The sequence below is a fragment of the Bombina bombina genome, chromosome 2 (genome assembly GCF_027579735.1).
Source record: "Bombina bombina isolate aBomBom1 chromosome 2, aBomBom1.pri, whole genome shotgun sequence".
Taxonomy (NCBI): domain Eukaryota; kingdom Metazoa; phylum Chordata; class Amphibia; order Anura; family Bombinatoridae; genus Bombina; species Bombina bombina.
The window spans coordinates 823,678,753-823,695,924 of NC_069500.1; the positions used below are offsets into that span (position 1 = coordinate 823,678,753).

Sequence of the window (17,172 nt, forward strand, 5' to 3'; positions counted from 1 at the left end):
AAAACATACTTTGAATGGCTATCATATATATATATATATATATATATATATATTTATACACTGTATATATAATTATACTGTATATATATATATATATATATATATATATATATATATATATATATATATATATATTTCAAATATGTGTGATACAATGATTGCGGTTTGAAAATTATTTCCCTAAAAAAATGCCTGAATTATGACAAAATTATCATATAGGATAGGAGATTGTGATTATATGACAAGAATGGTTAGTTTGTGTTTTATTACATAGGTAACATTATGGGTAACATGTTGAAAGAAATGTTGCAATATTATTGTACCACTTTTTGATTTGTCAAATATGTATCAAAAAAACTTATATGAAAAGAAAAAATGTTACCTAAATGAAAACTCTTACTAATCCACAAAATAAATTTAGTGATTTCTGAGGAGAACAGGAATTATTTTTGCAAAAGAAGTGACAATGTGATATACATAACATAACACGATACATACGGTATCAGTTTGATAAGTAAACTGGCTTAGGCTTTAGTGAAAGTTGCGTCACGATAAGTGTCACCGCGTGCACTGGAAGACAACGCGATCAGGTTTCGAGAATAGAGCATGCAGGTGGCGTGCACTATAAAGGTTATCAGAAACGTTCTGATAAAGTTTTACAAGACTCGTTTTTCACGAATTGTAAACGTGTATCCGATTAATATCCGCCCGTAGATGGGGTCCCACTTTTAATATAAGCTCTTCTCAATGTACTAAGCTAACAATTTCTAGTAAGTCAACGTAAAATAAAGAGGAATAGCATATACCTTTAATTGTACTTGTGTTTTCTCCCAACTACTTTATAGAGGCCTTTGCAACTCTAAAGCAACTTTCGGGGCCGTTACCATGGCAAACTTCAGCCTCTGTCGTTATGGAGACGCACTTAGGCCTTTTTTCCCTATACAGGCGGTTTTTGAAGACAGCCTTTTGTAAGGACCCCGAGAAGCCGCTCCCCCAAACCTGCCCCCTATGTCTTCACTTACAGTATGGCGGCGGTTCGGTTGTCCCGGTGACCGTATTCTGGGGAGGATAGGATGCTGAAGAGCACGGGTTACTTCCGGAGTATTGAGTGCCCATTTGGGGATCGTTGTCGGCGGCCTCATTGTCATTTTAAGCACAGGGGGAGGCCAAGCGGAAGCGAGAGTAGTGGAGGGGTCCGAATTGGAGCTGGTGAGCTGCTTTGTTTTGTTTGAGGACTGTCGCATTAACTCATTGAGTGCCAAACAACGATTTTTTTTGCCAACCATTAGTTAACTATAACAGTGCTAATTAATAATAGCAAATGTAACTTGCGTGTATGTCCAGCAGTACTATAGGTGTCATAAAATAACTTCATTGTGGTAGTTGTGTTGTCCTAAGATAAAGGACTATAAGGAGCCCTAAGTCCATATGGTGGTCGTCTATTTTATTGTATAAGAATTTATATTAATTGCAGCCACTTATTATTTTTACCCATGGGGTTATTAGATCTAGAAGATGCTGCAGTCAACTGTGGCAGTCAATGCTTAATACATCTAGAAAAAGCTGCAGCGGTATGTGACAGCTAGGGAAGTTTTATGAAGCACAATATTATGATAATATAATTAACAGTGTGATTCATTCAGCTATTGTGTAGGTCATTCTATTCTAGTAAAATAATAATAGGTGCTTTTATGCACATTTGACAGGTGTGTGTATACAATGTACAAGTCCCAAAATCTGGAATTCCAGAATCCAAACATTTTTATTTATTTTTTTAAATACAAAATTACTATAACCCCCTCTAAATCATAATTTTCTCTGCCTGAGTTTTTTAATCTTTTTTTTTTTTTTTAATTTATATTCTAAAATGCAAATAATAGTTTATATTTATTTAAAACATCAACTATCATCTTTCTGATTACAGTACTGTAATATATTTTTGATGGTAGTATGTGTATTAAAAAATATAACTTCCTTTAGGCAGCAGTTTGGATAAATAGTGTGTGTATGTATATTTATATGTGTGTGTGTGTATATATATATATATATATCTTCAAATCCTGACAGGTCCAATTCAAGCTTTCTTCTATCTGCAGTTGATAAGAGTACCATTAAAGGGACAGTCTACACCAGAATTTTTATTTTTTTAAAATATAGATAATCCCTTTATTGCCCATTCCCCAGTTTTGCATAACCAACACAGTTATTTTTATATAGGTTTTACCTCTGTGTATCTAAGCCTCTGCAGACTGCCCCCTTATCTCAGTGCTTTTGAAAGGCATACAGTTTAGCCAATCAGTGCAGCCTCCTAAATAACTCCACGGGAGTGAGCGCAATGTTATCTATATGAAACACATGAACTAGTACTGTCTAACTGTGATTTTTTTTTTTTTAAATGCTCTGAGCTAAGAGGCGGTTTTCAACATTTTGAGCCTACCTAGGTTTAGCTTTTCAAAAATACCACCAAGGGAACAAAGCAAATTTGATGATGAAAGTAAATTGAAAAGTTGTTTAAAATTGCATGCCATGTCTGAATCATAAAAGTTTTATTTTGACTAGACTATCCGTTTAAGTGGTATAGCTTATTTATTAGCTTCTGATTAGTGCTCCAATTTTAGGCCACTATATTTTTATGGGTTGGGTAGTATTAGTGGAGTAAGGGAAAAGATAGTCACCAGGGTGTTGTGATAATTATAGTAATAGCTGATAATTTGCATTAATTTGGTTTTCAAACTAAAGTATATATTATATTGAAATATGTAATTTCCAAGTTGTACCACAAATTTCACTAGTGTAATAATTGGGTGATATATATTGTGCAACTTTGCAGTCATTAATAGTTTAGTTTGGGTTTATATTATTTCATATGTAGTGTCAAATTATTATTTCTAGAAGATAGCACGTTAGACTCCTTACTGGCTGTATTCAGTGTTATCAGCAAGATGCAGTGTCTTAGGGAAAAAAATGTTTGCAGAAACAGTTTTTGAGGTGTGACCACACACACAGAAGCTACTATCCTTAAAGAGACAGTATGCACCAATTTTATTTTAACTACATGTAATAGAAACTGCTATAAAACATAATATGCACAGATACTGATATAAAAATCCAGTGGAACACCCACTGAAATGGGCTTAGATAAGACTCTACCCTGCATATGAATAGACCCATTATACAAACAGAAGCAATGTGAAGTCTGTATACATCAGTATACATCTAAACCTTTGGGGCTTGGTTATGACTCTGGTAATCAGCACACTGTTGTTTAAAAATAAGCAGAACTATACATTTTTACAAAAACACCCCCATATGGGCTATATAATAAATGGATCATCTACAACACATTTACGCAAAGAAAAATCTAGTGTACAATGTCCCTTTAAAGTAGTTTAGGTATATAGTTGTACAGCACAGGGAGTTTGTTTCCAGAATCAATGAAATGTACATTTTTACATATTTTCCTGTATCTGTGTTTGACAACATTCTAAAATGCAACATATTAATTAGAGGGCATATAGATGGTAAATATTATGGGCATTATTGGGTACAGATACCTAGAGAAATGTAAACACTCAGAAAACGATTTGTATTGTAGGTGTTATAATTTTCACATGAACAAACACCGCTTTTAGGATTATAAATCAGTGAAAAATGTATTTTAAACAAAATATATAATTCGATTTAGAAAGTGAAGAGCAATAAAACAAACTTAATAGTTTTTGAAAACGAAGCTTCTTTTTCTTTTTGGTTGAAAATAAATAATTGTATTTAAAGTGTGACATCACTAAATACAGCCCAAGAAAAAGGACTGTTCCAACATAAATATATGCATCCAATCATCTTTCTAAATTCTGAATATTGTAACCGACTGTGCTCTCTCTTGACCGCATCCACAGTACTGTTAGGTTTTCGCATGTGCACCAAACTCTTTGAAGATTGGAGGATAGCAAATGTAATACCTCTTCATAAAAAGGGCAGTAGAGAAGAATCTGGCAACTACAGGCCAGTTAGTTTAATTTCAGTAGTAGGGAAATTAATAGAAAGCCTCTTAAAAAAAAAAAAAGAATTATGACTTGCATAAAGACAAACAATTTAGAGGACCAAAATCAGCATGGTTTTACTTCAGGGAGATCATGTCAGACTAATCTAATTGACTTCTTTGATTATGTAACAAAAGTATTAGACAAGGGTGGAGCAGTTGATGTAGCATATCTAGATTTCAGCAAAGCATTTGACACCGTCCCACACAATAAACTAATTCACAAACTGTATCTCCTTGGTCTAGATTCAAAAATTGTGAACTGGGTGGAATGCTGGCTTAAGGACAAAAAACAAAGTGTCTTAGTAAATGGAGTTCATTCATCAGAGGGGGCTGTTACTAGTGGTGTTCCTCAGGGGTCAGTTCTGGGGCCTGTTTTGTTTAACATATTTATCTGCAATATCAGCAAAGGGCTGCAGGGGAAAGTATGTCTCTTTGCAGATGATACAAACATTTGTAACAGAGTGGATATTCCAGGGGGGGTAGACAAAATGAGAAGTGATATACAACAATTGGAGGATTGGACAAACAACTGGGATCTAAAGTTTAACACAGCAAAGTGTAAAATAATGCATTTAGGGAAGAAAAATCCAAATGTTAATTACAGACTCAATGACACTTTACTGACTGTTACAGATGAGGAACAGGACTTGGGAATTATTATTTCAGATGATTTAAAACTTAGTAAACAATGTAGTAATGCAACGAGTAAGGCTAGCAGAATGCTTGGATGTATTGGTAGAGGTATATGCAGCAGAAATAGTAAGGTTTTTATGCCACTTTATAGATCATTAGTTAGGCCTCATCTTGAGTATTGTGTGCAGTTCTGGAGGTCATATCTTCAGAAGGATATTAACAAACTTGAATCTGTGCAAAGGAGGGCTACCAAAATGGTACATGGTCTAAAAAATAACACTTACCAGGATAGGCTCAATGACCTAAATATGTATAGCTTAGAGGAGAGAAGGGAAAGAGGTGATATGATAGCAACTTTCAAGTACATTAAAGGGTTTAGTAAAACTGAGGCTGTGGGTATGTTACATAAAATGGAAAATTCAAGAACAAGGGGTCATGAGCTCAAGCTAAAGGGTAGTAGATTCAGGAGTAATTTGAGGAAGCACTTCTTTACAGAAAGAGTGATTGATTTATGGAATAAACTTCCTCAAGAGGTAGTAGCAACAAACACTGTGGGGGACTTTAAAAATGCATGGGACAAGCATAAGGCTATCCTACGAACTAGATAAGCTTATACTGTTAGGTAAGGTCGGGCAGACTTGCTGGGCCTATGGCTCTTATCTGCCGTCAATATCTATGTTTCTAAGAAATTCCTACCAGCAATTACTAATGGCTTTGCACATGCGCACTTTACAATGTCTGGGCTCTCGCAGGCTGAATGAAATTAGTTATATTTAACTAATATTACAATTATATTTTATGGATTACGTATTATTGTAATACTTTGGAGATATTTAACTTCTATTCATTCCTGAAGTCTGTGATACTTGCTGGTATAGATAGTGCAGGTCTGAACCTCTGAGGCTGCTGTAGCTGGAACGGGGACATCAGCGGCACCATCTGCGCATGCATATTGTTGTGAACAAACGCCATACTCGCATAATAAGTCCCAACGGAAGCTTGGAAAAGAAAGATATTTTACTTGGAAATTGCAAGAAAATGGAGCAAAAAACATTAATAGTAATTAGGAAAAATACTTATAACGTTTTGATTGCATTAAAGGGACACTAAACCCACATTTTTACGTTCCTGATTCAGATAGAGCATGCAATTTAAGCAACTTTCTAATTTTTTCTAGTATCAATTTCTCTTCTTTCTCTTGGTAAAAAAAATCTAAGCTAAGGAGCCAGACAATTTTTGGTTCAGCACCCTGGATAGTGGTGGTGGCTGCATTTTGCCACCAATCAGCAAGTGCAACCCAGGTTCTGAACCAAAAATGGTCCGGCTCCTAAGCTCTACATTCTTGCTTTTCAAATAAAGATTGCAAGAGAACAAAGAAAAATTGATAATTGGAGTAAATTATAAAGTTGCTTAAAATTGCATGCTTTCTATTGTGAAATAAAAAATTGGGGTTTAGTATCCCTTTAAACTTTTTTTTTTTTTTTTTTACAATTTCATGTCCCTTTTAATAATTAGGTGAAATAGGAATGATTGGGAGCTTAGAGGTAGCAAAAAATAAATCTTAAACATCAGAATACCATACTGGACATTAAAGAGAACTTTGTGATTAGCTTGGTGAATGAAAAGGTTGCAGAGTGTGGGGTATTAGAATTGCATGGCTAAATTAAAAAGTAAGTTAAAGCGCATCTTCATTAGAAGTGATCAATTAAAGCCCCAGTAAAATATTGCTTAGATACCTGACCTAAATTTTAAAACATGTAAAGTTTACCATCACTTTAAGAGTTTCTTAGGGAAGATATAATAGAGACTTAGTGGGGTTGCTGTAATGTTATATATTAGTAGACCGTAGTAGAGGTCAGCTATTTACAAGAAAGGTTGGATACATTCATAATGTATGGGGCAATCAGCTCCATATAGAGACCATATCTCCAAAATGATACAAGGTTATTCTACAAAATTTAATTTCAAGATGTCATATTGTCATAGTATTAATTCTGAAAATGGGTGACTTGAAACAAAGTTGTTAAAGGGACAGAAAAGTCAAAATGTAACATTATTCAAATAGAACATGCAATTTTTAAAAAACTTTCCAATTTACTTCTATTATCAAATTTGCTTTGTTCTCTTGGCATCCTTTAACAAAAAAACATCCCTTGGTAGGCTTAGGAGCAGTATTGCACTACTGGATGCTAAATTGTGATTGGTTCACCCAATGTGTAGCCAAGATTGGTGCTGAATTTGCATTCTGCAAAATAATAGCCCACAAGTGAGTGTTCTAGGGGGATAAATCTATTGAACTCTAGGTCCTTTCCTTTAGCAGACAAGTCAGAAAGTGTTTGTTTAGATTGAGACTCTGGTAGGCAGTAATGTTAGTAGAAGTGATGTGAAGATGTGTAAAATTAGTCTGTAGAAGTTTATCATGTGTAAAATTAGTCAGACTTCTGATTACTTCTTGAGTGAGAAAATAGCATATTCAGAAAATAAAACAAATATCATACTGAAATAACTAGAAGGTGGGGTCAGTTTCATTTGCACAAGTGTTGGCATTCTGTATGCATTATCTTTTATATCTTTATACATAACACTCTACTTGTGTGTACCTGAATGTACCTGCTTATAATGTCCATTTCAATGAATGGTCTTGCTTAGAGCTTGAGAAATGTATATCAAACCTAAAAGCCAGCTACATTTTTATAGAAGCCAGACAAGGGCTCCAGTGTATAGATATAAAACTTTGATTATGAAATTTAAAGTTCAAGAATCCAAGGTTTGTGGGATATAGCAAGCCATATCATTGGACAATAATATATGAATCTTTTAAATAGTGGACGTTTTTAGGTGAACATATCTGGTGATTCAATGATTAGATATTTATGTGCAGCCACCAATTAGCAACTAGCTCCCAGTAATGCATTGCTGTTCCTGAATCTACCTAGATATACTTTTCAACTAAGGATATCATGAGAATGAAGAAAATTAGATAATAGAAACAAATTCAAAAGTTTTTCAAATCGCATGCTCTGCCTGAATCGTGAAAGTAATATTTTGGGTTTCACGTCCTTTTTAAGTAAGTTTCATTTAATAAATATTCTTGAATAACTGTATACTCACCATAATATTTACATGATTAACTGAGTTGAGCTCTTTCATCTTTCAGAGTATGACCCATGCAATCCTGATCTCCCATCTTTGGATGATGGATTATCAGGGGGCATTCCTGAACCCAGCTTGGATATTCTGGAATTGGAGAGAGTCAACAAAGCCATTGAGGCAGTTAAAAGTGAGGTGGAAAGAGAGCAGCGCAAATATGAGAAACTGCTGGGAACGCAGAAGGACTATAGTGCACCTTTGGTCATTTCAACAAAAACTGTTAAATTTTCTTCACTGGAATATGATCCAGGTAGCTACAAGAAAAGCAGTAGCACAGGCTATAACCCCACACCGCTTACGCAGTCAGGAAAAGTGTTATGTAAATATACACTAGATGATTCTGATGAGGGTGAAAAGAAGAATCGGTTCATGGAGTATGTTCCCACCACTGTGACTCCAGTCCCTAAATGCAATGCCAATAAATATGTCATTGATAACTCAAAGCCTCACACAGACATGGAATATGACCCTATGTCAAACTACTCAGCTAGGCTCTTAAGCAAGGCTAAAGAGCAGAGGGAGACTAAAAGAAACCGAAGACTTAGCCAAGATGATGGCTACACACCTACAGTTAAGAAATTTTGCAGAGTAGCCTCTGAGACTCTAATGGTTGCAAGGTTTTCTGATTCAGAAGAAGAGACCGTGTCAGAGTATTGTCCAAGTGCTTCTAAATCTCCCTCCTTATTCACAAAAGAGGAAGTTTCATCCATAGTGAGAGCCCCCAAGTTTGCAGATAAAAATACACATTCACGGGAAGTAAAAGAAATAGCTGTACAATATGATATGGATGATATTGGAAAACCCTTTAGAAACCATAGCAAAGACTCAAAGAAAAAGCACATCAAAGCCGTGGAACTCAAGACAGCAAAGCAAAAGGAATCATTAAAAGACAAGTGTAAACATACAGATCATAAAAAGAGTAACTTGAACAAGGAAGAGATCAAGAAGTCCAAGACAAACAATAAGACAAAATCTGACAAAGTAGAAGATAAATTGAGGGTTCATAAAGAAGGTGTTAACAAAAAGGCAAACATTGAAAGTGGTAGGCCTGATAAGAACAAAGTGGAAAAGAAACATTCAGAAAAGAAGATGGATCCCGTTAAAAATGTAGAGCAAAAGAAAAACGATAATTTAGCAAAAAAATCTGTAGGGGATGCATCAAAAAATAGGAAAAGTGAAGCAAAGGCTAAAAGTGTAGAAGTAAAAAATGGAAAGCTGAAAAACAAGGAAACAAAAGGTGATGAAAAGTCTAAAGGACGTGATAAGAGCAATGTCAAAGCTAAGATTAAACCAAAAAAGAGATCTCTCAGTCACGTAGACCTATTTGGGGATGAAAGCAGTGAAGAAGAAATGGGAAAGAAACTAATTTCAAACAGAGCTAGCTTAAGCTCTGATGGAGGTGGACAGACTGACACTAAAAAAAGCAAGAAGTCGTTACGAAGACCTTCAACTTCTTCAGTGGACTCCATGGAGATAGACTACTCAATCTTGGAGAAAGAATTGGACTCTGATTCTGACCCAATGGAGGAATGTTTGAGAGTATTTAATGAGTCTCAAGATGTAAAGACAGAGGATAAGGGCCGGATGAAGAAGCAGGTAAGGCAATGATCTGAAGAAGTGTTAAGTATATGAATTCACAAAAGAGTTTTTAATTATGTTAAACAAAAATCTATCTAATGATAGATTTCTAATTAAGATACACAGAGGAACTTGAAACCCAACTTTCATGATTCAGAATATAATTTTAAACAACTTTCCACTTTACTTCTATCATCTTATTTGCTTCATTCTCTTGGTATAATTTGTTGAAGCAGCAGCAATGCACTACTGGGAGCTAGTTAATGCATTGGGTGAGCCAATAACATGAGGCATTTATGTGCAGCACAACCAATCAGCAGCTCCTTAGTCTACCTAGGTATCCTTTTAAACAAAGAGTATCAAGAGAACAAAATAAATTAGATAACAGAAGTAAATTGGAAAGTTGTTTAAAATCACTTACTCTATCTCATTCATGAAAGAAAACATTTGGGTTTTATGTCCCTTTATAGCCAAAGGTTATTCATCCTGAAATGATAATTAGTTTGTTTTATTATGTAGCATGTGGCTGTATATTATATTCATGGCTGCGATGTTTATATTTTTGGGGTAAATGTCATCCTCTCACAGAGGCTTTTGTAAGATTATTTTGGGCATTTTTGGTTCATGGTTTTGCAGTTCTCAAAACTGGTGAATTTTCATCTGCAGAGATAACATGCCTGTTCTCAGCAACATTTTTTATAAAATAAACATACAGAGTTGAGGAAAGGACATTCATTCAATTATTCTCTTGCAAATCTTTGTACACAGAATTTACCCCTTACATCTTGAAGTGACCGTTTACTCAACCCCCCCCCCCCCTTTAATTTGTTCCCAATGATCCACTTTACTTGCTGGAGTGTATTACATTGTTTACAAGTGCTTCCTTTACCTTTATATTGGCATTTTAAATAGTTGTTTTAGCCTGCGGTATCCCCACCTATTCTGAACATTTCTGGCCTTATGTCCAAGCTATAGATAAGCTGTGTAAACACAGCCATCAGAAATTACACTCCCAGTGGGGTATAGAAGAGGCAAGGTAATACAATGTTTTTTTTTTTTTTTTATATATATTTATTTATGATTCAACAGTGTATACAGGTTAAACAATGACATTTGCAGTTCACATTGCAAGATATCTTAGCTAATACAAATCATGACCTATTTACGACATTAAGCACTAAATCAGTACAAATCAACTAGGGCTGCAACAACTAATCGGTAAGATTGATCATAAAAATAGTTGTCGAATCTCATTATCAATTAGGTGGTCAGTGATTAGTTGGTTAATTGCACAGCACCAGCTGCTTCAATCCGATGAACTCCTGCACATGGTATTGTGCAAACATTTTTATTTATTATTTTTTTTTCTATCCGATTAATAGGATGATTATTGTCTGATTAATCGTATAGAAAAAAGATAAAAAAAATAAATTAAATTTTTTTGCCCAATCTTAGTTGCAGTAGATCATCAGATTAAAGCAGCTGGTGCTGTGCAACTGACCTAATCTAAGACTAATCGCTGACCACCTAATTGATAATGAGATTTGTTGACAACTATTTTTATGATCAAACTTGCCGATTAGTTGTTGCAGCCCTAAAATCAACCAACTCTTTCTTTAACTGTGATACTATATCAAACAAATCAATGCTCTCTAGGTTGAGATAGACAAAAGATAAATAGGGACTTCAAATTATATATGTAGTTAAAGCCTTTAGTCCTTAAACCAGGCTTCACTGTTGAAGAATTTTAACTAAACTAAAATTACGAACACACCAAAGAAAACCCAAAACGAAACAAAACAAACAAAAACCCCCCATCTATTTTAAACATATATAGAAATAAATATTATGGAGATACAACTTATAGTCAATCTATTACTTACAAATGGAGACACAGCACCATCTTTGCTACTGCAAATACAAATTGGGATTCTTCTATTAAATCATTGTCCTAATTCACAGACAAAGCTTAATCTTTATCTTGCCAAAAAATAACTTCTCTTTAAAATCCAGAAACACTTTTAAGATGGTAATTAATCTTATTCTATACTCTATAAGAGTTCCCCCAAATAAACTTGGGTTAAATAATCCCCTATCCTTTTCCGTTAGTAGATCCCTAACAGAATATAATTCTCCATTAGAACATACAACACCTTTTCTTATCTTAGATTCTCCTAATTATATCCATTAGTTATCTTTAATCAGGAGGGTTTACCCCCCCCCCCCCACCATCGCATATATCTTAGACCTCTCTGTAAAGAGATATCCAGTCAGATGGAAAAAAGTTTAACAGAGCTAGCTCGGCAAAATAATCTGAATTCAAGAAAGGGGACAATATCTGTCTTTGAATGTTAATTGGGTAAGACTTAAAGGGACATGACACCCACACTTTTTCTTTCATGATTTAGAAAGAGAATGCAATTTTAAACATCTTTCTAATTTACTTATATTATCTAATTTGTTTTATTCTCTTGATATTCTTTGCTGAAAAGCATATCTAGATATGCTCAGGAGCTGCTGATTGGTTGCTGCACATAGAAGCCTCGTGTGATTGGCTCACCATGTGCATTTCTTTTTCTTCAACTAAGGATATCTAAAAAATTTAGCAAAATAAATAATAGAAGTAAATTGTAATGTTGTTTAAATTTCTATTCTCTATCTGAATCATGAAAGAAAGATTTTGGGTTTAGTGGCCCTTTAAAGGGACAGTTTACTCAAAAATTTTCTCCCCTTTAATTTGTTCCCAATGATCCACTTTACCTGCTCGAGTGTATTAAATTGTTTACAAGTAGATCCTTTACCCTTATATTGGCATTTGAAATAGTTGATTTAGCATGTGGTATCCCCACCTATTCTGAAAGTTTGTGGCCGCAGGTCCCAGCTATAGATGAGCTTTGTAAACACAGCCAGCAGAAGAAATTATACTCTCAGTAGGATATAGCAGAGATAAGGTAATAAAATGTTGATTTTCCATTGTTCTCTCCAAGTACTGGTGATTGTTTTATGGACAGATATAAGATTAAGAAACATGTTTATGTACACAATGTGATACAGTAATGAGATCTGATTATACCTACAAGCTCAACCCATTTTATTAGGTTGTGGCTTGAAAACACAAAATCAGAGCTTTAATATTCACAAATAAACCTTAAAAAGCTAATTTTCATACATTTTTTACTCTGCAGTTGGTAAAAAAAGCAATTGTAAACACATTAAGGGAAAACTATTTTACAGTATACCGTCCCTTTAATTATTGGTAGCCAGCCATTCAGAAAAAGTTTAATTTTTTTTTCTGAGACTGTTTATAATTGAAAGGATTCAAAAATAATCTGTGACTGAATTTCTTTAAGCACAACAGGGAATTTTGGAGCTAGTTGTGCTTTCCAATTCTTAAATATTAAATGTCTTATTATCAATATAATAGTATTGACAGCATTATGACATGCACTAGAGTTCTCTAAATAGCTAAATAAAAAAAAAATATTGTCTAAAGTAAATCGAATTGGAAAATTATACAAATTAGAAACCCAGAACCCTATTTTTTGCCAAAGTTGATAAATCTTAGGACAATACCAAACCATATGACAGAAGTCTGCCAAGGGTAGGCTACAGCGCGGGCATTTCGGAGTTGTAGTAGGAAACATTTTATGCATTCTATAAGGAGAGATATATAAAAATTATTAAACATCTTCAAATGGGACTCTTTTCATGACGTAGAAACAAGGCAATGGTTGAGAGCAATAAAGCTACTACTAATTTTATTTTCATCCATGTCCGAAAAAATATATATCCATCTATTAATTATTTTCCCAGTAGAAAGAGCACCTTGTTTAGCCAACATAACATCATAAATTAAAGAAATAGAAGCATCACCCAAGCTGAATTTTGAGCAACATAACTCAATCTCGGACCATGCTGATGACAAGGGGAAAGCACAACCCAGTGTATTCACAAAATGTCGTATTTCTAAGTAAGCATAAAAAGTTTTATTAGGAATGCCATATTGACAAACTAAGTCTTGAAAAGATACAATCTGCCCACTTTCTGACAAAATCTGTGCTAGAAAATTAATATTCTTATGCCTCCAAATTTGGAAGGCCTTGTTATAAATTCCTGGTGTGAATTGTGGATTCCCTATGATAGGGAGAAATTTAGAAAAACTTGGGTCTATCTCAAGGAGAGAACAACATTTCATCCAAGCCAATACTATATTTTTGAATGAAATGAGACTGTGGATATTACTAGGTAATATTTTAGGGGGGCAATGTAAAATTGCCTTTAATGAAAACGGGGTACAATAGAAGCTTTCAACATCAAAGGAAGAAAATACACTAGACTCTGTAATCCAATCTATAGCTATCTTGATCATTGCCGCCCAATTATAACATTTAATGTTGGGAAAAGATAATCCTGCCATTTCCTTCTTTAACATAAGGCGACCCAGGGATATCCATGTTTTTTATTACCCCAAATAAATCTGGACATACAAGAGTATAATTTCTTCAAGTCTTTATTGAGGATAAAAATAAGCAAATTTTGCAGAGGATAGAGAAGTCTAGGAAAAATAATTGTTTTTATTAGGTTAACCCGCGCCTTCAGAGATAGTGGAAAAGACATCCAAAGTTCTAGGTCTGATTTTATTTCATCAAATAATGGTATAAAATTCAAGCTATACCACCTTTTGGGGTTTATATGGAATAGAATACCTAAATATTTAATAGAATCCACAGATCTAAAAGGAATTTCTTGGAAACTAGTAGCAGATTTTTTAATCCAAGGAAGTTAATTTTTTTGGAAATTTACCCTATATCCTGAAAATAAGCTAAACTCTTCAAGACACCTCAGTATCAGGGGAATCAAATGTTTAGTATCATTAAGAAACAGCAGTAGATCATCAGCATAGAGTAATAATTTGAGTGTCTGTGTGCCCAGGACTATACCTTCCATCTTATCCCTTAATTTAATAGCTAGTGGTTCTAATGCAATGTTGAATAATAGGGGCGACAAAGGACATCCTTGTCGCGTGCCTCGTTCCAAAATAATCTTTTTTGATAGAGTATTATTAATCAGCAAGAAAGATATTGGAGAGCTATAAAGTTTCTGGATAAAATATATAAATTGATTTTTAAAACCAAATTTAGCAAGCGTATTGAATAGATAACCCCACGATATAGAGTCGAAAGCCTTTTCGGCATCAAGAGTGAGAATGGCTATATCCTGTGTAAATTTATTTTTAACCTTATTCATTCTATGAAGATTCCAGCAATAGTCTAGAAATGTTGCCACACTTCGAATATGTCTAATAGAACTTCTGGACAGCATAAAACCTACCTGATCCGAATTAATAATTTTTTCAAGCAGCACAGCAAGCCTTTTAGCAATTATTGAAGATAGAATCTTATAATCTGTATTTAATACAGAGATTGGCCTATATGACGCAGGATCCTCTGGATTTTTTCCTTTCTTAAGAATTAATGATATATTAGCTGCGGAAAAATATGAAGACATGGGTTCTTTAGAGCAAAAATAAAAATTGAATAATTTGCCCAATGTTATCTTCAATTCTTGTACTAGTATCTTATAAAATTCTGCCAGAAGGCCATCAGGACCTGCTGCTTTATTAAGTTTGAGTCGATCTACTGCGGCACAAATTTCTTCCTCTGTAATTGGCTCATTCAGGATTAGAGAGTCCTCCTCAGTAAACTTAGGAGTCTGTAAATTCCGCCAAAAGTTATCCTGACTATCAGGTTCACTGGCTGTATCAGAATACAGTGATTGATAAAAATCAAAAAAGCCCCTACTAATCTCCTCTGTTTCAGAGAATCTGGAATTGCCTATTTGTATGACAGGTATATAATTCCTTTTCTTTCTATTTTTTTGTAAGACGAGCTAGATGTTTCGCAGAACAGCCGTGAAATCCCCTAAAATGTAAATTAGTTTTTAACTCTTGTTCTAAAGACTTTTGTTTAAAGAATATATCACGTGCCTTTCTAGCTTCAGCATAACTTTTCCAATTTCTAGCCGATTGCTGATTCAAGTAATTTCTATATGTATTTTTAACCTGATTAGTATGTTGAATTTCTGCTGCGTTTTTTTTTAAAATTTAAAATAATCAGGTATGCTTTAAGTTCACCACGCAGTACTGCTTTAGCCGTCTCCCAGAAAATTTAAATTTTATTGAAATAATTAATATTAAAACCACAGAAATCTCTCCACCTTTGTTTTAACCAGAGAGAAAATTTAACATTATTAAGCAAAAATCATGGGAAGAAAAATCTAGCAGTTTTATTCTCCTCTCTATTAGCATACATAAGTCCAAGAGAAATAACAGCATGGTCCGAGATTGAGATGTCACTGATAGCTGTACTTACTTTTTGGATAGTTAAAGATTCAGAGATTAAAAATAAATCAATTCTAGAAAAAGTTTTAAAAGCTTTAGATTCACAGGTGAAAACCTGTGAATCTGGGTCCCTAAGCTTCCATATATCACTTAGTTTAAGATTGTAACACAGAGCTCGACAAACCCAGGAGCCTGGGAGCCACTGGCTCCTAGAATTTTACCCCTGGCTTCTAACTTTTTGGGTTACTCTCCATATATCGATATACATATCCAACTGTCTGGCTCCTAAAAATATGCCTGGCTCCTAAATATTCTTACTGGCTCCTAATTTTTGAATATATTCGTCAAGCACTGTTGTAACACATTTTTCTCTTGTAAGGTGTATCCAGTCCACGGATCATCCATTACTTGTGGGATATTCTCATTCCCAACAGGAAGTTAGTTGCAAGAGGACACCCACAGCAGAGCTGTCTATATAGCTCCTCCCCTAACTGCCATATCCAGTCATTCTCTTGCAACTCTCAACAAGCATGGAGGTAGTAAGAGAGAAGGTGGTGAAATGTAGCTGTTATTTTGCTTCAATCAAAAGTTTATTATTTTTAAATGGTACCGGAGTTGTTCTATTTTGTTCCAGGCAGAAAAATAGAAGAATCTGCCTGTGATTTCTATGATCTTAGCAGGTTGTAACTAAGATCCATTGCTGTTCTCACACATGACTGAAGAGAGAGATAACTTCAGCGGGGGAATGGCGTGCAGGTTATCCTGCTATGAGGTATGTGCAGTTAAGATTTTTTCTAGAAGATGTGAAATGCTAGAAAATGCTGCTGATACCAAATTTATGTAAGGTAAGCCTGAATACAGTGATTTAATAGCGACTGGTATCATGCTTACTTTCTGAGGTAATACTCTTTTATATTTACAATATAAAACGTTTGCTGGCATGTTTAAACATTTTGATATATACTTTGGTGATAAAACTTTATTGGGGCCTAGTTTTTTCCACATGGCTGGCTTAAATTTGCCTAGAAACAGTTTCCTGTTACTATGAGTGGGAGGGGCCTAATTTAGCGCTTTTTTGCGCAGTAACTTTTACAGACTGAGACATCCAGCTTCCTCCAGGAGTCCCCTGAATGCTATAGGACATCTCTAGAGGGCTCTTAGGCTTTCCAAAATCGTTTGTTGGGGAAGGTAGGCCCACAGCAAGGCTGTGGCAGTTTGGTGTGACTGTTAAAAAAAAGTCTATATCGTTTGTTTGATCCGTTTTTTGAACTAAGGGGTTAATCATCCATTTGCAAGTGGGTGCAATGCTCTTTTAGCTTATTATACACACTGTAAACATTTTGTTTGATTTACTGCCTTTTTTCACTGTTTTTCAAATTCTGACAATTTGTTTCTCTTAAAGGCACAGTATCGTTTCTTATATTTGCTT

The 17,172-nt window shown here is 34.6% G+C and overlaps 1 protein-coding gene across 2 annotated transcripts in view; it reads left to right on the forward strand.

The window, feature by feature from the left end:
* Positions 1–983: 983 nt before the first annotated feature.
* Positions 984–17,172, forward strand: part of REXO1 (RNA exonuclease 1 homolog) — a 152,155-nt gene continuing 135,966 nt past the window's right edge. Inside the window, exons 1-2 of one of the 2 annotated variants that reach the window (XM_053703089.1) lie at positions 984–1,209; positions 7,833–9,421. In XM_053703089.1, coding sequence (XP_053559064.1) covers positions 1,074–1,209; positions 7,833–9,421 — 1,725 coding nt within the window. In that variant the 5' untranslated portion in view covers positions 984–1,073. The remainder of the gene's footprint in view (positions 1,210–7,832; positions 9,422–17,172) is intronic. The other variant, XM_053703088.1, reaches the window with a different exon arrangement.